This window comes from Lampetra fluviatilis, chromosome 39 (assembly GCF_964198595.1).
Source record: "Lampetra fluviatilis chromosome 39, kcLamFluv1.1, whole genome shotgun sequence".
NCBI classification, from domain to species: domain Eukaryota; kingdom Metazoa; phylum Chordata; class Hyperoartia; order Petromyzontiformes; family Petromyzontidae; genus Lampetra; species Lampetra fluviatilis.
The window spans coordinates 7,645,986-7,667,911 of NC_136313.1; the positions used below are offsets into that span (position 1 = coordinate 7,645,986).

Genomic DNA, 21,926 nt, shown 5'->3' on the forward strand with positions numbered 1-21,926 from the left:
GATGCTGCTGCTGTTGTTGATGATAATGATAATGATGTTTATTCGGTTGCCCCCCCCCCCATCACCGCGTAGGTGTTCTGCCCTCCACCCGCCGGCTCCCGCCTCTGCGTCGTCGCCACCAACGTCGCGGAGACGTCGCTGACGCTGCCGGACGTGCGCTACGTCATCGACACGGGCCGCGTCAAGCGCCGCCACCACGACGTCGTCACGGGCGTCAGCTCCTTCCGCGTCGCCTGGGTCTCGCAGGCCTCGGCCAACCAGCGGGCCGGACGCGCGGGCCGCACGCAGGCTGGCCACTGCTACAGGTGACGCACGGCGGCCCCGCCCCGCCCTGCCCCGCCCGCCCCGCCCGCCCCGCCCTGCGCGCGTGTTAACGCTCGTCGGTTGGTTTCCTTCGATGTAAAGCTGTCGTGACTGCAGGGATTCATCTTCTTGGTTCTTTCGGTAAAGTCACGTAGAAGGGAAGTAATAAAATAATAAAAATAAAACACAATAAAATAATTCTCACAACGCAAGCAGCCGTCCTCAGGTGAAGAACAGGTCTGTCGAGAAGGCAGCGTCTGATTTGCTGTTTGACAACTTCTTAACCCTTTGCCGTTGCGATGACGTTCGTGTACGTCATCGCGCACGTCATCGTTTTTTTTTTTCTTCCGATCCCGTACGTTTACCTCATCGGAACGGAGTCCATTCCCAACGGAATTTGGAAGTAAGAGGCCGTGCAGGAGGGCGTGTGCCACAGTTTTGGCGCCAGCCATCGTAGAGTTGCGGTCGTGTCGCTACAGTTTCTCAGCGGTGAGGACAGTGCGGTGTCTTTTAAAAACAGCGGCGCTGCGCCTCTCCAAATTAAACGCTGAACCGCTCGAGCGTTCCGAGATTCAGCGGTGGACGGGACCCGCCCTGCATCTTGCAGACGTCTCGGAGTGGGAAAGGGTTCATAATGTAGAGGACTGCAGAGCTTTGGCAAGTGTTGGCAGCGCAGGCTGCTACCTTCCGGTTTGCCCGCGGTTCCCCTGCATTGTGAGATTGTGCAATTTGCACAGACAGCGCAGCACAAAACGCTGCTCGTGCAGAGGCGCCCACGAGGGATCGGGGTGAGCGCATGTTCGCGCCGGACAATACTCGCCGACGGGATGGGCCAATTGATAGATTCAATGTCACGCTGTGACCCTGCGATTTCGGGAGCCAAGCTGGGTTGAGCATGGATCGTGTTTGGATCGGTTGCCAACGTCTATGGCGCCTTGCTGGAGGCTGCTGCTACTGCTGCTGCGTGGGTGGCTATGTTGGAGCCAGCAGAGGGCGGTACAGCAACATCCATCGTAGTATCTGTTAATCTGCGCTGCCAAAGACATGCGACCCTCCTTCAACAACCCGCCACTGACCATTGTGGTTCACCGCAATGGTCAGTGGAGAGGCGCTCATCCAACAGGCAAATTGATTAAAGTACGGGCTGTATAAGTACACGTGGACAATTTGCCTTGACCAGTGTTCTTCACTAATTTTCAGAGGGGAGGGGGGGGCACTTTTGCCATTAAGACATCGTCAGTGTGAGGGCCGCCACACATTTCAAACTATTGCTGAGTTTGACAGCAGCAGCAGCACGATGATGATGGGGGTGTGCTCACATCTGTGGATTGTCGGGGGCCGCACGTCAGGGCCGCATTAAAGGCCGCCAGTGGCCCGCGGGTCTTGCAATGAAGAGCACTGGCCTATACTCGACTGAATGTGATGTTGATGATACTTGGACAAGTCACAACTAGTCCATGGTTTGTATCGTTTAAATCAATACCGCTGGATGAGATTAATTTAGAAGGCCTAATTGCAGACGAGCCTAAATGCTCCGATGTTTTAACAATGAAACAGATGCCGCCTCTGTTAATTACTCGCACAGAAGCACAGCGAGTTCGTTACAAATTATTTTTCTACGCTTCTACGAGTTACTTCTTTAGAACAGCTTTTTGCCTCTAGTTTGTTGTCCTTCCCCCACACCTCCGATTAGCACGGTTGGCTACGTACGGTGTGAAAGAAGTTGAACACACACCGAGAGGGCTTTAGTTAGGAGAGCGGTTAACTCGACGCTCCATAGTTGTGCGGTAGACGAGAACCTTCAAGCGGTGAGGCCCCACCTGCTGCGTGTTTTCACGTCGCCTTAAACACAACGAGCACCTTTCGATGTAAAGCTTTCGTGACTGCAGGGATTCATCTTCTTGGTTCTTTCGGTAAAGTCACGTAGAAGGGAAGTAATAAAATAAGAAAAATAAAATAAATAAATTTTTGACGTTTTTTTATTATTACTTTATTACTTCCCTTCTACGTGACTTTACCGAAAGAACCAAGAAGGCAACGAGCACCGTACGTCGAGGCGAAATAGATCTGCACGTGATCGGTAGAAACTCGAGTACGTACGTACGTTGAACTCGTTGCGCGCCGTACGTAGCCGAGCGTGCTAATCGGAGGTGCGAGTGCTTCTTGATTGTTGAAGCCGCACGCGCGCTGCGAGCTCGGCGGCGGTTGTGAAGACGGCGCTGCGCCACTCTTTGTGCGGAACCTCCAGGCTCTACAGCTCGGCGGTCTTCTCTGACCTGGAGATGTTCTCTCCGCCCGAGATCACCACACGGCCCGTGGAAGACCTGGTGCTGCAGATGAAGGCGCTCAACATTGACCGGGTGAGACGAAGCCTCTTGCGGAGGTTTTTTTTATTTTAGAAACTTGCTCCCGTCGCTTCAGCCGCCGCGTCGGGAGATCAAACTGAACCTCTGGGGTTGCAATTCCAGTATTGCCGATCTTCACGCGACGGCAGCCACCCTCCTTCGACGTGTCGTGATGGGCCATCCATTTTAAGGCGACACACACACGCACTGTTATTGACGGCGGGTGTTTTGAGCGTCTCGTTGTGCCCGCGCACCGCTGCCCAACGCAGTGGAGGCGGCGGCGGCGGCGGCATCACCAAACGCTCTTTGTGAAAGGGAATCTCCGTCTATGGGGAAAACATTAGTTCGGGTCAAAATCAACGCACGGTGCTGTCTGCCAGGCTGCGTGGGCCAGTCGACCCCAGAACATGGGGGATCGCCACTGGCTTGAGAATCTCGGCAGGCCTCAGATTTGCGTACGCTCGTTACACACCGGTCTCATTGTCATTAACACGATTGTCGTTATTGTACACGAGCGTGAAATTGGACACGGCCCCGCCTTCTTGCGCGTGCCCCGTTGTGCGTTGTGCGCGTGCAGGTGATGAATTTCCCGTTCCCAACTCCCCCGGATCCCAGCGTGCTGCTCGCGGCCGAGGAGTCTCTCCAGCTGCTGGGAGCTCTGGAGGAGTCAACAACTCGATCTCCTAAAGATGGCGGCAGGTTTGTGCGTAGGGGCAGCGGTGGTGCAGCGGTTAGCCCATCGCGCAGAGGTCTCAACCGGGTACCCGATACCCGTACCCTACCCGATACCCGGCTACCCGTACCCGGCCGGGTACGGGTACCCATTTGCGACCCTGGTGCGGCCGGCTATGGGTACGGGTAAGGAATCAAAACCCGTTTGCGACCTCTGCCATCGCGCTAATTAACCCCCCGGCATCCCGCGTTCCCGCTCGTGGCCTTCAACAGCAGTGACAATTTTATCTGAACCGGTCCTGCCCCCCCCCCCCCCCCAGCTTAAACCCAGTACCTTGTGCAATGTCTAAACATCACCGCGGAGGAGACAAAGGCGCCCGGGCGTGGTGCCGACCACCCGCCCTGTCGTGTGCCGTGCCGGCCGTCGTAGGTGCTGCTCGCTAACAGCACTTGCCCCAACAGTCTGTTCAGACTATAGCGGGATCTTTGTCTTTGTTACTGTCAAACCATCATGAGGACGAAGATCCAGGTAGTCGGTTACTAGGAAATCCTGCCCAAACCCAAACATGAATGATGACCCCATGGTGTTGGCTGCGAAAACGTTGGTGTTACTTGAACCCATTGTACTCGTCTAAGTTAAACTATTTTTATACCTCATTATCATCATTAGACCTCCTTTGCCAGTACGAAAATATAATAATAGGGTTTTTCTCCTTTTTTTTTCTGGCAACAAAACTGAAACCTTTTGACAAGGATTCATGTCTGCATTAACCACAATACTTGCAGTCGAAATACAAACAAAAACACACACTGATAATATATGCATTGGGTCGAGGCTCAAAAGAAAGCCGTCCCTTGGTGTGGACCAATCAGTTTCAAGGACAATGCATATATTATCATAGTGTGTTTTTGTTTGCATTTCGACTGCAAGTATTGTGGTTAATGCAGACATGAATCCTTGTAAAAAAGTTTCAGTTTTGTTTGCCAGAAAAAAGGGGAAAAACCCTATTATTATATTTCTATAACTCTTTTTCAGAAGCGACCTGACCATAAATCACAGCTCAACGAAGTGGCTTATCCCATGGAAATGTAAAGCAGCCAAGTACTGTAAACGCACACGACCACGAGGACAACATGCAAACTAAACAGGCGTCAGGGTCGGCATCGAACCCACAATCTGCTGTAATAGCGGGCAAGGTAGTTCACATGTGTGTATGTTTAACTTATTTCGCACCATACGTAGCCAACCATGCTAGTCGGAGGTGCAGGAGAAGGACAACAAACGACACACAAAAATCAGCTCTCAAGGAAAGCGTTTTCAATGTAGATCATTTAAGAGTGCATAGCTCAAGCGGCTTCCTAACATCGGAAGGAAGAGCGTTCCAGACGGCCGCCGAAGCGCGTCTGAAAGCGCGGCGCGATGCGGTGACCACCAAGCCAGAAGCCGCCACTGCGAGGATGACCACCAGAGTTTGCGTGGTGATGGTTGGTGCTCCCACCTCGCCGTCGCGAGCACGAAAGCCCCGCCGTGATCGTCTTCTTGTCGTCGTGGGTGCTGTTGGCGCGCAGGGGTTTCCGCGGGGTGACGCACAAGCGCATCACCCCGCTCGGCCGCGTGATGGCCACTCTGCCCGTGGCGCCGCGCTTCGCCAAGCTGCTGGCGCTGTCCCCGCAGCACGGCCTCGCCGAGTACGCCATCACGCTGGTGGCGGGGCTCACCGTCCGCGAGATGTTCGTCACGAGGTGCGCGCCCAGCAACTTGGTTGCCCCGTCTCCACGGGGGACATCCTCTCTGGAACGTGTTCCATTGTGTGTGTGATTGTGTGTGTGTGCGTGTGTGTGTGCGTGTGTGTGATTGTGTGTGTGTGATTGTGTGCTTGTGTGATTGTGTGTGATTGTGATTGTGTGTGCGATTGTGTGTGCGTGTGATTGTGTGTGCGTGCGTGATTGTGTGTGTGTGATTGTGTGTGCGTGTGTGTGATTGTGTGTGTGTGGCCTGGCACAAGCGTCGTGGTGACGTCACCGCCACTTAGTAGCGAATGGCGGTTGTTGTTGTGTGTGTGTGATTGTTCCTTTTTTGTCTTTGTGTGCGTGTGTGATTGTGTGTGTGATTGTGTGCGTGTGAGTTTGTGAATGTGTGATTGTGCGTGTGTTATTATGTGTGTGATTGGGTGTGAGATTGAGGGGAGCGATAGTGCAGCGGTTAGCTCGCCGTGCTATGAACCCGGCGACCCGAGTTCGATTCCCGCTCACGGCCAACACCAGTGACGATTATCTGAACCGGTCCTGGGCCTCTCCAAGGTCGACTCAGCCTCAAATGAGTAAACCGGTGTGTAGTAAACATCGCCACTGGGGAGGCAAAGGCGGCCGGGCGTGGTGCTGGCCACCCACCCCCTCGTGTGCCGTTCCGGCCTTAATAGGTGCTCGCCAACAGCACTTGCCCCTACAGTCTGTTCATGCGATGATGGAGATCCTCGCGCGTGATTGTGCGTGCGTGTAGGGAGGCCGATGCGGAGGGCGGCGCGCGCCCCTGCTCGGCCCACACACGCCGCGTGTGGGCTGGTCACGGGCAATCCCTGCAGCTGGGGGACCTCATGGTGATGCTGAGTAAGCGCCACACACGTACACACACACACACGCTTGGCTACGTACGGTGCGAAAGAAGTTCAGCTTGCATGCAAACAAAGACAAAGATCTCCCGTATAGCCTGCACAGACTGTTGGGGCAAGTGCTGTTGACAAGTAGCACCTGTGAAGGCCGGCACGGCACACCAGGGGGGGCGGGTGACCAACTTCACGCTCCGCAGCCTTCGTCTCCCCAGTGGTGATGTTGACACACCGCACACGAGTATCATCAGCACTGGAACATCAGCACTGGAAAGACAAAGGCGGCCGGGGGTGGCCCTGGCCACACCACCATCTCGTGCGCCGTGCCGGCCTTCACAGCTGCTACTCGCTAACAGCACTTGGCCCAGCAGTTTGCCTAGGCTACACGGGGGATCATCGTGTGAAACTGTGCGTGTGTGTGCGTGTGTGCGTGTGTGTGTGCGTGTGTGTGCAGGTGCGGTTGGTGCGTGCGAGTTCGCAGGCTGCACACCCGCGTTCTGTGCAGACCACGGCCTTCGCCTCAAGGCAATGCGAGAGATCAGACGCCTGAGAGGGCAGCTCACCAACTCCGGTAGGCCTTGATCAGCACGCACTCTCTTACAAGTACATGACGGTCAACGCCACCAAGATTAGAGATTAGCGCGGTGGGCTACGTACGGTGAGAAAGAAGTTCAGCATACATACACGAGTTCACGGGAGGAAGAGAGAACATTGAGGCGGTGTAGTGTGTATAATATTTCACGGACATAAGTGACTGTGATTCCGAGGTGTCGCTTGAAAGCCAGGCGAGAGATGGTGGCAGGGCCTTCAAGTGCCTCTTTCAAGCCGGTGTTGATTGAACGCTGCTGTTGCGAACGTGGCAGTGGGACGACGATGACGATGGTCGATGATGATGGCAGCCGCTTTCCAGACGGAGGGGGCTGCCACGGAGAAACAACGCCGAGCAGTGACGGTGTGGAGAGGAGGAGGAGGTTGTCAGTAGCGCCGCTGCAGTGGGATCTATCTCGAGCTGTAGTGCCGGGTGAACGGAGCGAAGGGAGATGCGGTGGGCGTCCAAAGATAGAGGCGTGCGATGTTGTGTATCCGACCGCGCCGGTGATGGTGCTTTGGCCGTTGTGTCCGTGCCGAGTGGAGGCCGCGGCGGCAGCAAGCATCCGCAGTGCCGTTGCTTCACGTGTTGTCTGTTGCCGGCCGCGCGCTCCGCTGCAGTGAACTCTGTGTGCCCGGGGACGAACGCCGTGATGGACCCTCGCATGCGGCCGCCCACCGAGGCGCAGGTGAAGACGCTGCGGCAGCTCGTGCTCGCCGCCTCCGGGGAGCGCCTGGCACGCAGGGCGCCGAGCGCGCCGCAGGCGGGCGGAGGAGACGGCAAGGGCAGACACGCGTACAGGGTACCGCACACACGGCACACACTGAACACGTACTGGGTACCACACACACTGCACACACTGAACACGTACAGGGTACCACACACACGGCACACACTGAACACGTACTGGGTACCACACACACGGCACACACTGAACACGTACAGGGTACCACACACACGGCACACACTGAACACGTACAGGGTACCACACGCACTGAACACGTACAGGGTACCGCACGCACTGAACACGTACAGGGTACCACACGCACTGAACACGTACAGGGTACCACACGCACTGAACACGTACTGGGTACCACACACACTGAACACGTACTGGGTACCACACGCACGACACCCACTGAACACGTACTGGGTACCACACGCACTGAACACGTACAGGGTACCGCACACACTGAACACGTACAGGGTACCACACGCACTGAACACGTACAGGGTACCGCACGCACTGAACACGTACAGGGTACCACACGCACTGAACACGTACAGGGTACCACACGCACTGAACACGTACTGGGTACCACACACACTGAACACGTACTGGGTACCACACGCACGACACCCACTGAACACGTACTGGGTACCACACACACCGCACACACTGAACACGTACAGGGTACCACACACACTGAACACGTACAGGGTACCACACACACTGCACACACTGAACACGTACAGGGTACCACACACACTGAACACGTACTGGGTACCACACACACTGCACACACTGAACACGTACTGGGTACCACACACACTACACCCACTGAACACGTACTGGGTACCACACGCACTGCACACACTGAACACGTACAGGGTACCGCACACACTGCACACACTGAACACGTACAGGGTACCACACGCACTGCACACACTGAACACGTACTGGGTACCGCACACACTGCACACACTGAACACGTACTGGGTACCACACACACTGCACACACTGAACACGTACTGGGTACCACACACACTGCACACACTGAACACGTACTGGGTACCACACACACTGCACACACTGAACACGTACAGGGTACCGCACACACTGCACACACTGAACACGTACAGGGTACCACACGCACTGCACACACTGAACACGTACTGGGTACCGCACACACTGCACACACTGAACACGTACTGGGTACCACACACACTGCACACACTGAACACGTACTGGGTACCGCACACACTGCACACACTGAACACGTACAGGGTACCACACGCACTGCACACACTGAACACGTACTGGGTACCGCACACACTGCACACACTGAACACGTACTGGGTACCACACACACTGCACACACTGAACACGTACTGGGTACCGCACACACTGCACACACTGAACACGTACTGGGTACCACACACACTGCACGCACTGAACACGTACAGGGTACCACACGCACTGCACACACTGAACACGTACTGGGTACCGCACACACTGCACACACTGAACACGTACTGGGTACCACACACACGGCACGCACTGAACACGTACTGGGTACCACACACACTGCACACACTGAACACGTACTGGGTACCACACGCACTGAACACGTACAGGGTACCACACACACTGTACACACTGAACACGTACAGGGTACCACACACACTGTACACACTGAACACGTACTGGGTACCACACGCACTGAACACGTACTGGGTACCACACGCACTGCACACACTGAACACGTACAGGGTACCACACACACTGCACGCACTGAACACGTACAGGGTACCACACACACCGCACACACTGAACACGTACAGGGTACCACACACACTGCACACACTGAACACGTACAGGGTACCACACGCACTGCACGCACTGAACACGTACTGGGTACCACACACACTGCACACACTGAACACGTACTGGGTACCACACACACTGAACACGTACTGGGTACCACACACACTGCACACACTGAACACGTACTGGGTACCACACACACTGAACACGTACAGGGTACCACACACACTGCACACACTGAACACGTACAGGGTACCACACGCACTGCACACACTGAACACGTACAGGGTACCACACACACTGCACACACTGAACACGTACTGGGTACCACACACACTGCACACACTGAACACGTACAGGGTACCACACGCACTGCACACACTAAACACGTACTGGGTACCACACGCACTGCACACACTGAACACGTACAGGGTACCACACACACTGCACACACTGAACACGTACAGGGTACCACACGCACTGCACACACTGAACACGTACAGGGTACCACACGCACTGCACACACTGAACACGTACTGGGTACCACACACACTGAACACGTACAGGGTACCACACACACTGCACACACTGAACACGTACTGGGTACCACACGCACTGCACGCACTGAACACGTACTGGGTACCACACGCACTGCACCCACTGAACACGTACTGGGTACCACACACACTGCACACACTGAACACGTACAGGGTACCGCACACACCACACGCACTGAACACGTACTGGGTACCACACACACTGCACACACTGAACACGTACTGGGTACCACACACACTGCACACACTGAACACGTACTGGGTACCACACACACTGCACACACTGAACACGTACTGGGTACCACACACACTGCACACACTGAACACGTACTGGGTACCACACACACTGCACACACTGAACACGTACTGGGTACCACACACACTGTACACACTGAACACGTACTGGGTACCACACACACCGCACACACTGAACACGTACAGGGTACCACACGCACTGTACACACTGAACACGTACTGGGTACCACACGCACTGTACACACTGAACACGTACAGGGTACCACACGCACTGAACACGTACTGGGTACCACACACACCGCACACACTGAACACGTACTGGGTACCACACACACTGCACACACTGAACACGTACTGGGTACCGCACACACTGAACACGTACTGGGTACCACACACACCGCACACACTGAACACGTACTGGGTACCACACACACTGCACACACTGAACACGTACTGGGTACCACACACACTGCACACACTGAACACGTACAGGGTACCACACACACTGAACACGTACTGGGTACCACACACACTGAACACGTACTGGGTACCACACACACTGTACACACTGAACACGTACCGGGTACCACACACACTGCACACACTGAACACGTACTGGGTACCACACACACTGCACGCACTGAACACGTACAGGGTACCACACACACTGCACGCACTGAACACGTACCGGGTACCACACACACTGCACACACTGAACACGTACCGGGTACCACACACACTGCACACACTGAACACGTACTGGGTACCACACACACTGCACACACTGAACACGTACAGGGTACCACACACACTGCACGCACTGAACACGTACCGGGTACCACACACACTGAACACGTACTGGGTACCACACACACCGCACACACTGAACACGTACCGGGTACCACACACACTGCACACACTGAACACGTACTGGGTACCACACACACTGCACACACTGAACACGTACTGGGTACCACACGCACTGCACACACTGAACACGTACTGGGTACCGCACGCAGTCTTGCTGTCCCGCTCATTGCTTGTCCGACAATTAGGGCTGCCACGATAGATTTAATTTTTCTTCATCATCATGCGATATGAAGCTTCGCGATCAATAAATCAATACGTTCATTTCTGGAAAGCTCAATTCCCAAAAGTTGGCAGAGCCCCCGTAAAAATATTATCAGAATTAATAACGAATCAGTACGATCTTCTTGGTTCTTTCGGTAAAGTCACGTAGAAGGGAAGTAATAAAATAATAAAAATAAAATATAATAAAATAATTATCACGACGTTTCGGCCACAACAGCGTCTTTCTGACAGACCTGTTCTTCACCTGAGGACGGCTGCTTGCGTTGTGGCCGAAACGTCGTGAGAATTATTTTATTATGTTTTATTTTTATCATTTTATTACTTCCCTTCTACGTGACTTTACCGAAAGAACCAAGAAGATGAATCCCTGCAGTCACGAAAGCTTTAAATCGAAATTGAATCAGTACGACTTGAATGAAAGCTCATTATTGAAATCTGTGATTTGTAACTTTTCAATTGTATTTAGCGTTGATATAGTCGTAGCCTTGTCCCCTGATATATGTATTTCAAGTAAGAATATATCGCTTCAAAGTTATTCAGCTGCGATTCACTCGGCATAAGCCTTCTAGCCATTGCCACTTTACAATCTACAACGCACACAACGTGAGCAGAGTTTCCTTGTGAGCAGTGCAAATTACTCATTTTGGATTGAACGCAGCAGCAGCAGTAGCAACATCGCCGCCTACTGCGGATACGTGGCAGGGCCCTCGTTGAGGCATTCCTGGGTAAGCGATCGTAATAAAAAAACGTAATAACAATCGCGAAGCGAGATATCTCCGTCAGATTTATATCGGCCAAACAAAACGTAAAAACTCGCGGTCGGTGTGCCTAGCACGCTCGTGAGTGTCGTGCCATTTGCCGGCTTCTGTGCGGTTGCGTGTCTCCGGGTGCAGACCGCGTACCTTGAGGACTCGGTTTACATCCACCCGAGCTCGGTGCTCTGCAAGAAACTGCCGGAGTACGTGGTGTACCAGGAGCTGCTGGAGACATCTCACATGTACATGAACGGTACGCTCAAGCAACCGCAAACACAAAGATTCTAGATTTGAAGCTTTCGTGACTGCAAGGAATCATCTTCTTAGGTTTTTTCGGTAAAGTCACGTAGAAAGTAAAATAAAATAAAAACAAAAATCACGACGTTTCGGAGGCAACACAAGTCTCCGTCATCAGGTGGGACCGTCACAGCCAGATTAGCTGTATCAAGTGAGGCAATGATTCAAGATGTAATCCCTTAAAAGCGAGTTGAGGGGGGAGGGAGAGGGAGGGGGGAGCTCATCAGACTATGGTAGCCAATGAAAGGAACGTATCGGGAGGGAGGGGGGGCGAGGCCAAAAGGGTGGGCGATGGACGTGGAAGCGCTTGTGCGCAAGCGGCCAATTACTGCACACGCCAACAAAAACACAAAGATCCCCCCTGTATAGCCTGAACGGACTTTAAGGGCAAGTGCTGTTTGCGAACACCTATGAAGGCCGGCACGGCAAACGAGCGTGCGGGTGGCGATGTTTACACACCGCGCCAGATACTCGTTTGAGGCTGAGACAACCGGAGGTCCAGGCCCGGTTTAGATCGTGACCGATGTTGGCCGTGAGCGTGAATGAAACTCTGGTCGCTCAATTCGTAGTGCAGTGCGCTAAGCACTGCGCCACCGCTCACCACGCACGCGCACAGACACGCGTTCGTGCACGCGCTCACGTGGCCACACCGACCACTGCCTCCTGCTCGACTCCACATTCCAAACGCGCACTCTGTAGATTCTCTGATGCAATTAACTCGGTCCCAGTTGTATGTATGTATGTTTAACTTCTTTCACACCGTAAGTTTTTGGATTCGCTGTGTAAACAACGGTACACAAGCATTGTCATGGCGAGGCAGCGGCGGTGCATCCATTAGCGCGCTGCGTGGTTTGCGCAGCGATCCGAGTTTGATTTCCTGCCATGACTGACGTGTGATGAGTGACGTCTGTTCCCATCCTGGCTCCCTCTTCACCAACCCGCACTGAGTATCGTGGTGAAGTATGGACATACAAACAACTTTAGAGGCTCGCTGCTGCATTATCGCTTTCCTGAGAGGACTTCATTTAGTCCTTTAATGTTGTAAATGCTGACGACGAAACTTGCCGTGATGCTCCACGTCACCTCCCTCTCTCCCGCTGCCCCCGTGACCTCCCTCTCACTGCCCCCGTGACCTCCCCCTCACTCCCGCTGCCCCTGTGACCTCCCTCTCTCTCCCGCTGCCCCCGTGACCTCCCTCCCGCTGCCCCCGTGACCTCCCCCTCTCTCCCGCTGCCCCCGTGACCTCCCTCTCACTGCCCCCGTGACCTCCCTCTCACTGTCCCCGTGACCTCCCTCTCACTGCCCCCGTGACCTCCCTCTCACTGCCCCCGTGACCTCCCTCTCTCTCCCGCTGCCCCCGTGACCTCACTGCCGCACTCTGCAGGAGTGACGGCGGTGGAGCTCGAGTGGATCCCGGTGCAGCTGCCCCAGATGTGCAGCTACGGCGAGCCCCTGGCGGAGCCTCCGGCGCGGCTGAGCGAGGGGAGAGTTCGCTGCCACCGCTCCAGCACCCTCGGTGAGAGCGACGCTGCTCTACGTCACCGGCATCGGGGGGGAGTGGGGGGGGAGGGAGGGGGGGAGGGAGGGAGGGCAGGGGGGAGGGGGGGAGGGGGGGGAGGAGGAGCTCAGAGAGACACAGAGTCGGGTCGGGTGGCTCAGAGGTCAGAGGGCTGAGCTGGGGGGGGGCGGGGGGGGGGGGCGGGGGGGGGCGGGGGGGGCGGGGGGGGGGCGGTGCCCTTTCACAATCCCGCGTGGCCCACTGCGGGCAAAGCGCCCCAAGACGTGCCGGCATAAAGGAGGGCGGCTCTCACAAAAGCAAATCTCACGTAGATTTATGTAGCACCTGGTTCCAAGGCGCTTTACGTACAATTATACAAGTGTGTGTAAGGTGATGGTGGTTGTGATGAAGAGTGGGGTTTTTATTGAAAGTGGTGGTGGTGTCGTTGTGATGACAAGAGAACAGGTGGGAGTGGTTAAGGAGAGGGGTTGGGGTAGGCCTGGTCATAGCTGAGGGGAGGGGGGCAGAGAGGAGAGATGTTAACTACCTCGCCTGGTATGCAGGAGGTTGTGGGTTCGATTCTTACCCTGACGCCTGCTGTTTGTATGTTTTCCCCGTGGTCACGTGGATTTTTCTTTTCTCCGGGTCTTCCCGTTTTTCCATCCACTTTAATAATCAACATCACGCGTTGAGTATTTCGCTTCTATAAATGTCCACACAACAAGCCACTTCGTTGAGCTATCATTTGTGGCCAGATCACTTTTGAAAAAGAGCTACATAGCTCAGTGGGCCTTACCTGGTAAAATAAAAGGTTGAGTTGAGCATAAAGGTTTAGTTTAACAGGTAGCAGGCTTTCGCGACCAATATTCTTCATAATCAACGTTTTTGGGTTTAGATCGCGTTATTTATAAATGTGTCGTAACCCTCCACCACCCGACACGGCCAATCGGTAAAAAAGTGTCACGTTGACAAAAGACAAATAGTTCACTGCTTTAGCCCACCGGTGTGTTGAAGCGTGAAACCACAACATTTACAATTTGAGTACGACGTTTCGCTGGTAATTGCATGGTGAGGCTCTGCTGTGTCTCCCGTTCCTATATAGAGCAGCAGCAGGGTGACGTCATCATTAACTCATTAACTCATCAGGTGCAAAGATTTGAGGGGGGGGTTATTGTAATTATATACTTGATTAGTAATAAGGCTATTGTTACGATGCGAGTTGTAGATTAGTAATCAGTTGGAATGTGTTTTATTGTAATTATTCTACGTTAGTAATCAGTTAGTGGTGGAGGGTTACGACACATTTATAAATAACGCGATCTAAACCCAAAAACGTTGATTATGCATATAAAGGTTTAGTTGAGTAGCAGCAGGAAGTATCGATTGATTGAATGCATGAGCCATGCGTGTGCTTGTGCTCATTCACACTCTGCTGTGTGCTCTAGCACGGCTGGGATGGGATTTGCCCCCTGTGGAGGTGGACTATCCCGCCGGGTTGATGCGCTACAAACTGTTTGCCCAGTTCCTGCTGGGTGGCCAGGTAAGCACGACCAACACACGTTACGCAGCGATGGACTGAGACCACCTCCGTGTTAACAACAGGGAGCAGTCGTCATCAGACTGCAGTCAACCCCCTCGAAGACACAACTGATTGAGGGCAGGATTCTTCCAGTTTTTGGGGATGTCCGGCAGATTGCAATTAATTAATGAACGCATACTCAGGTGTAATTGTATTAACCTGTTATATCTAACACATTTCATTAGCACTCCATGAGAAATGATTTTGTATTTTTTTTAATAAGACTTGAAACATCACATCCAAGTGATAATGGTCGTGGTGAAGATCACCAAGACGATGATGGTGGCCGTAATGACTGCGTTGATATGATGGACGATGTTGATGGGAATGGCGATAGTGATGGTGATAATGACGACGGTGATGTTGTTGACGATGGCGATGTTGATGATGGCAATGACAATGGTTGATGGCGACGGTGATGTTGACGACAACGACGATGTGCGTTCACAGGTGGTACCAAAACTGGCCGAGTTCACCCCACTGCTTCTCTCTCCTCCCACCACCATGTGCAAGACCTGGGCCAAGTACGCTATGGCTCTCCTACACTCTCCACTTGGGCTGCGTGCCAAACTCATTACCACAGCAATATTATGTTCAAGGCTGGGTGACGCAAACCATCATCCTTTCCGGGGTCTATAAAATGAATACAACTCTGCGAGGGACTTGAACACCGGGTTGTCCTATGGCCTGTCCGTTGTTCGCACACCGCGTGCTATTAACAAGGTGACCCGGGTTTTTTTTCCCCATTCGTCGCTGGTAAAAGCAGTGATATGTGGTATCCGAGACGGTTCTGGTTCTCCACTAGGTCTGCTCAGTCTTAAATGGTTACCTGGTGCAGTGTGGATAAATCAGCGATGGGGAGACGGAGGCGGTCGACCACAGTGTCGACCACACCACTCCGTCGCGTGCCGTGCCACTCTTGAGATTCTGGCTGGGAGCCCTTGCCCCCACACAGAGCAATGTGTGTGTGTGGCTAAATGAGCAATGGTGTGTCGTTTACAAACGGTAGTAGGGGGGAGCGGTAGTGTAGTGATTAACGCACTGCGCTACGAACGCTCACAATCAACAACAATTTGCACCAGTCCTGGGCCTCCCCTAGATCGACTCAGCCTTAAATAAGTGGTGTAGAAATATCAGCATTGGTGAGACAACGGTGGCCGGGTGCGATGCTGGCCACCCACCCCACCGTGTGCCATCCAGGTGGCCCTCAATAGGCACTCGCTGACAGCTCTTGATCCAACAGTTATTTTAAAAGGCTACACGGGGGATCTCTCTGTCTCTGTGACTCGCAGTTTGCAGCCTCGCACACAGGCCCTGCTGCAGGCGTTGGTGGCAGAGGAGGCCGACTGTCGCGACGTTCTGCTCTCCGTGTGGCAGCGCTCGCCCAAGTGTGAGTCGACGCGTGCCGTGTGGTACCCTGTTCGCGTGCCGTACCCTGTTCGCGTGCCGTACCCTGTTCGCGTGCCGTACCCTGTACGCGTGCCGTGCCCTGTTCGCGTGCCGTACCCTGTTCGCGTGCCGTGCCCTGTACGCGTGCCGTGCCCTGTTCGCGTGCCGTACCCTGTTCGCGTGCCGTACCCTGTTCGCGTGCCGTACCCTGTACGCGTGCCGTGCCCTGTACGCGTGCCGTGCCCTGTACGCGTGCCGTACCCTGTACGCGTGCCGTACCCTGTACGCGTGCCGTACCCTGTTGTACGCGTGCCGTGCCCTGTACGCGTGCCGTACCCTGTACGCGTGCCGTACCCTGTACGCGTGCCGTACCCTGTACGCGTGCCGTACCCTGTACGCGTGCCGTACCCTGTACGCGTGCCGTACCCTGTACGCGTGCCGTACCCTGTACGCGTGCAGTACGCGTGCTGTGCGTGTGGTACGCGTGCCGGCAGTCCGGGCAAGACTCGACACGCCCGTCAATAATACTGCCCTAAATAGAGAACGTGCATAATTAGTCGACGTTTCGAGCAATGGCCCGTCTTGACAGCCGAGAGACGAGACACACACAGAGATTGAGTGAATCATAATTGGAGACTGCACTGTACAGACACCGTGGAGCCACGAAACAAAACATTATAAATCAGCAGAGCACAGTACAGCAAAATAATTTGTTGTTCCGTGCTTCTAACCTCTCGTGTCTACGCTGTCCAACTTAGGCAACCGCGCACTGACCGGCGTGGTGAAGTATGGTCAAATAACCCCGAGGGCTCGCATGGCATGGGAGGGCCTGCACACACGCGTGCGCGTAGACATTACCTTCAGGATTGTGGCTATGATGTGTTGTCTGATTGCGCGCACGCGTGCGTGGCGTTTGTTTGTGCAGTCCTGCAGGCAGAGTACTGTCAGTGGCTTCCCGAGAGCCAGCAGAACAGGCTCGCTCTGTGCTGGCCACCGCTGTGAGAGGGAATCCGCTCCTGCCAAAGCTCAAGCAACACAACGGAGGTGGAGGAAGAGGACATCACCAAACTGACCTGTCACTGTAAAGCCAGTACATTACCATGCCGTATCATGCCGACCGATGATGATGGTGATTATGGTTTTGGCGGCCCCCACAGCCCAGAGGTCGCAACCGGGTACCCGATACCCGTACCCTACCCGATACCTGGCTACCCGTACCCGGCCGGGTACGGGTAGCCGTTTGCGACCCTGGTACGGCCGGGTACGGGTAGGCCGTGAGTCACTGGTGAGTAACCGTTTGTCACTCATTTCGGGTAGAGTACGGGTAGGGAACGGCTACCCGTACCCGGCCAGGTACGGGTACCCATTTGCGACCCTGGTGCGGCCGGGTACGGGTAAGGAATCAAAACCCGTTTGCGACCTCTGCCACAGCCTAGCTGTAGCCTCCTTGCAGTCCAAGCGTTTGTGGCTTCGACATGCTGATGAGTAAGGCTATGATTTTATTCCGGAGGTCACGGAAGTCGTGAATTTTAATTAGGTCCCTAAAATGTTGGGAATGGCTGCAGAAACGCGTGAGACACGTCTTTCACTTCCTAAAAGACAGTCCTCTATGCGCTGAAATTACAGCGCACGACGGACGCTCATTGTAACAGTTTTCAACGAAAAAACAATTCTCTTTTAATTAAAAATAAATTAAGTGTTTTTTTTTCATATATAGATTTCATTATTCTTATCGCACGTGCGTCTTGCCGAGGCCAGACGGCCGCTCCGTCGGCGGCGAGTCCGGGGCAGGGGCCACTCGTGGACGACGCGCGACGACCGTGACCACCGGGCGGCTTGTGGTCACGTGCCCCCCCCACCCCCCACAGGCCGCACGCGTTCCTGGCGGTAGGGAAACCCGCAGAGCAGGGGCCCGTTTTGTAGACGAACAAGGCCCGGACTTGGCTGCAGGCGCCAGCTGTTGCATTATTCGGCCGGTTTGGCGATGTCGGCATTGGGGACGTTTCCAAGTTTAGAGAATGCGCGCGTCCGTGTGCCGCGACAGACGCCATTGGCGTGGGTGGGTGGCGAACCGTGACCTGCGTAGAGGTCTCACAGAGGCAGCGCGAGCACGGAGCCCCGTGGTAGGCCGTTGGCTTGCTGTCCCCCCCGACGTGCACCCTGAACCGTGCGTCTGTGAAGCCGCAGTTCATTGGTGTCGGCTGCCCGCTTTGGTAAGACTCGGGGCGTTTCGACCAGACGGCCACCGTGTTAGGCCGTGTCGTAGGCCGGCAGCAGTCGGCAGTCCGGTCTACAAGTACCGCTGCTGTCCGCAGGTGTTTCTGGAAGCTGTTCTCGATTAACGTTGTCAGTGCCAGGATGTGGTCGCAGGTGCTCGTCGGTAAATCCGGCCTGCTTGGCATGGAAATGCTCTCCACTTGTGGGGGATATGCGCTGGACTATTTATACTTTAGGTGGTACACCGCTGCACCTTATTCCATCACATTTCCATAAATTGCTTTTCTCACACCTCAAGCCATGATTCGCGTGACCAAATGTTTGCCTTACTGATGAGCCCGAATGAGCATGAAATGTACCCATACATTCTGCAAGGCCAGTCAGTGGAAAGATTCGGTGACAATTACAGCATCAATTTTACTTGTATACGGTATTTTTTAAAATGTTTAATCCGAGTAATTCGATAAGCTGTGTACTGAGATGACAAGATATTTGAAAGGGTACAGGGGCCAGCCCTGTAATGGCTTGCTCACGCTGTTGGGCATCCATGAGAGGGAGCTCTAGAGGATTCTTTTGGGCTCTTCCACGCTGCCCTAACACCTTGAGAGATGCAGCAGTGCCCACACTTTACCCCCATCAGACGTGATCTGCCGATTCACTGGTGCACGCGTTTGTACTTCTCCGAGGATAGAGGCGGGCGGAGGGGGATTTTAGAAACTCGCCAAATGTTTCAACTGCTGCGCCGGTATGTGAACACTGCCCATGTGCGGTGACTACGGACGATTGCTATCGCTGTCCTTCAGCAAGTCCATGCCTGTGGATATGCTGATAGGGACAACACAGAACTTATTTTATTTTTTAATATATATCTGGTTTGATTGTAAATGCAATCTCTTTTTATGGGACGAGTGAGAGTTTGTATGGGCCTGGTAAGACACCGGTAATTAATAGTTGAGTGAACTTTAATGTAGATTTGTGTATGGTCAAGCAATGTCTAATTTAATGTCGATGGTTTAGTTCCACCAGTTCTAGACAAAGTAAAAACAATAAAAGTTTACGTATCTTTTTAAGGTTTGACATTTCTTGATTTATCTTCATTTGTAATTTTCATCACCATAAACTGATCATTGCTATCATCCTCATCCGTCATGTATCATAATATCACATTCTTCATCATTGTTTTTTAAGAAGCACGAATCTGTCCCCCCCAAACCAAGGTTGCCACCTGTCCAGCTTTGGCATCTTTGTTTGGGTGGCAGGGACCAACTTGTACTGAGATTCCATGGCATCGTGTTTAACTTTATTATAAAAAGGCTACTGCACAGTTTTGATAGACGGAGGCTTAAATTTCGATGTAAAGCTTTCGTGACTGCAGGGATTCATCTTCTTGGTTCTTTCGGTAAAGTCACGTAGAAGGGAAATAATAAAATAATAAATATTAAACATAATAAAATAATTCTCACGTTTCGGCCACAACGCAAGCAGCCGTCCTTAGGTGAAGAAACAAGAGCTGTCGGGGAGACAGCGTCTGAATGGGCAACCACCAGGCTTGGCAGCGTATATTTAAGCTGGGTTGGAGGGGGGGAAGGGGTGCCTTGACAGACCTGTTCTTCACCTGAGGACGGCTGCTTGCGTTGTGGCTGAAACGTCGTGAGAATTATTGTATTATGTGTTATTATTTAATTATTTCCCTTCTACGCGACTTTACTGAAAGAACCAAGACGGAGGCTTACTGAGGAAATATGTCTGTGGAAAAGGTGGCAATAAATACTCAACTCCGTATCATCGCTCAACACGGACGGCACCTCCGTTGTACCCATGAAGAAATCTGCACGATGCACACAACCACCCTGCCTCCACAGCACACACCTTGAGGACATACTGCATTAGAACGGCGATCCTCTCTATTCCAGGGCTTGGGCAACCAAAATAACAAGAGCATTTCTTTTCGAATTCACACTGCATGTGAATACGAAACGGTGGTCGTTAATGACGTCAAGAAGCAGCGCTTAAGAGCCGCAGGTTGCCGAGCCCTGTGCTATGCTGACACTACGAGCCACAGCATATTGGCACCAGCTGCACCAACAAGGGGAAACGGCTGCAGCAGCTGGTAGAGGTTTCCTGCAGGACCACTTGCCGCCAGGGTGGCTGCTGCCCCGCTATTGCTGGGCACCTGGGTCCAGGTGTGTCTCTTCCGTGACATGCAGGGAAGGGGGGGGGGGGAGTGCTGTGGTGAGAGTGCTCGACTCCCACATTGGAAGGTTAAAAAATTAACCCGTAAAAACAAAGTTTTTCACTATAAATCCTTTATATGCGTGGCATCGGTTTTATTTTATTATTCATTTGTTTTTCTTGAGTAAGAGTTTCATTTTTATCACATTGGTATTTGAAACGGGCGGCTAGAGTCCTCTCGACCTCTGGCTTGAGATGGCTGCCACCTATGGGTCAGATGATTGCTTGCCACCATTAAGCAATTGGTAATTAAATATAATTATTTTTTTCCTAAAAAGTGTAAAATTTTTGAAAAAAATTTTCACGAAAAAAAATTGTCACGCACAACGAGTCTGTGTGCAAAATGTCAGCTCGATTGGATCACGGAAAGTGGGTTAAAAAACGACCGAAAGATTTGCAGGGTCGTAAGCGCGCAAGCAAGCAAGTGAACTTAATATAAAGGATTAAAAAATTGTGGCTTCGATGTCAATTGTAAATCAGCCCGGGTAATTTTTGTCATAAATTGTTTTTTTTTTAAATCAGAAATGTATTAAGTGAACATTACTTGGACACGCATGTTTTAAGAGCGATTTATTTTACCGAGATATACCTCGATTTGTTTCGTGTCCTTTTCAGGAATATTGCATGCATTCGGATGTTAGTCAATTCCAATAACCTTCGTCACGTGGTCAGACACTGAACTCCCCAGACAACCCCCGTGCATACAAAGTGGGCAACAATCTCCATCCCCATGCATCCAATCAACACCTGCCAAGCAAGCTTGGTGGTCACCCATTCGAGTACTAACTGGGCTGTTGAGATCTGAGGCACATTCAGGGCGATTTAGTCAAGTTATTTAGTTTTCAGTCCACTTGCGTACACAAGTTTGTGTGTAAAGATCTATTGTATTGAATCTTGACTAATCTGCATGTGGCTAAGTTCGCCCACTGGCTGAAGAGTACAGAACCGTTTTCTTCGAGTACAATTGCCACCGTGTGTGCATCACCTTCCAT

The 21,926-nt window shown here is 53.0% G+C and overlaps 1 protein-coding gene across 3 annotated transcripts in view; it reads left to right on the forward strand.

Moving 5' to 3' along the window:
- Positions 1-19,770, forward strand: part of DHX37 (DEAH-box helicase 37) — a 126,570-nt gene extending 106,800 nt beyond the window's left edge. For all 3 annotated transcript variants that reach the window (XM_078874604.1, XM_078874602.1, XM_078874603.1), the window contains 13 exons: positions 73-305; positions 2,552-2,663; positions 3,226-3,347; positions 4,890-5,063; positions 5,821-5,927; positions 6,381-6,497; positions 7,136-7,317; positions 11,861-11,975; positions 13,404-13,535; positions 14,963-15,057; positions 15,547-15,620; positions 16,389-16,486; positions 17,411-19,770. In XM_078874604.1, coding sequence (XP_078730730.1) covers positions 73-305; positions 2,552-2,663; positions 3,226-3,347; positions 4,890-5,063; positions 5,821-5,927; positions 6,381-6,497; positions 7,136-7,317; positions 11,861-11,975; positions 13,404-13,535; positions 14,963-15,057; positions 15,547-15,620; positions 16,389-16,486; positions 17,411-17,487 — 1,638 coding nt within the window. In that variant the 3' untranslated portion in view covers positions 17,488-19,770. The remainder of the gene's footprint in view (positions 1-72; positions 306-2,551; positions 2,664-3,225; positions 3,348-4,889; positions 5,064-5,820; positions 5,928-6,380; positions 6,498-7,135; positions 7,318-11,860; positions 11,976-13,403; positions 13,536-14,962; positions 15,058-15,546; positions 15,621-16,388; positions 16,487-17,410) is intronic.
- Positions 19,771-21,926: the final 2,156 nt, after the last annotated feature.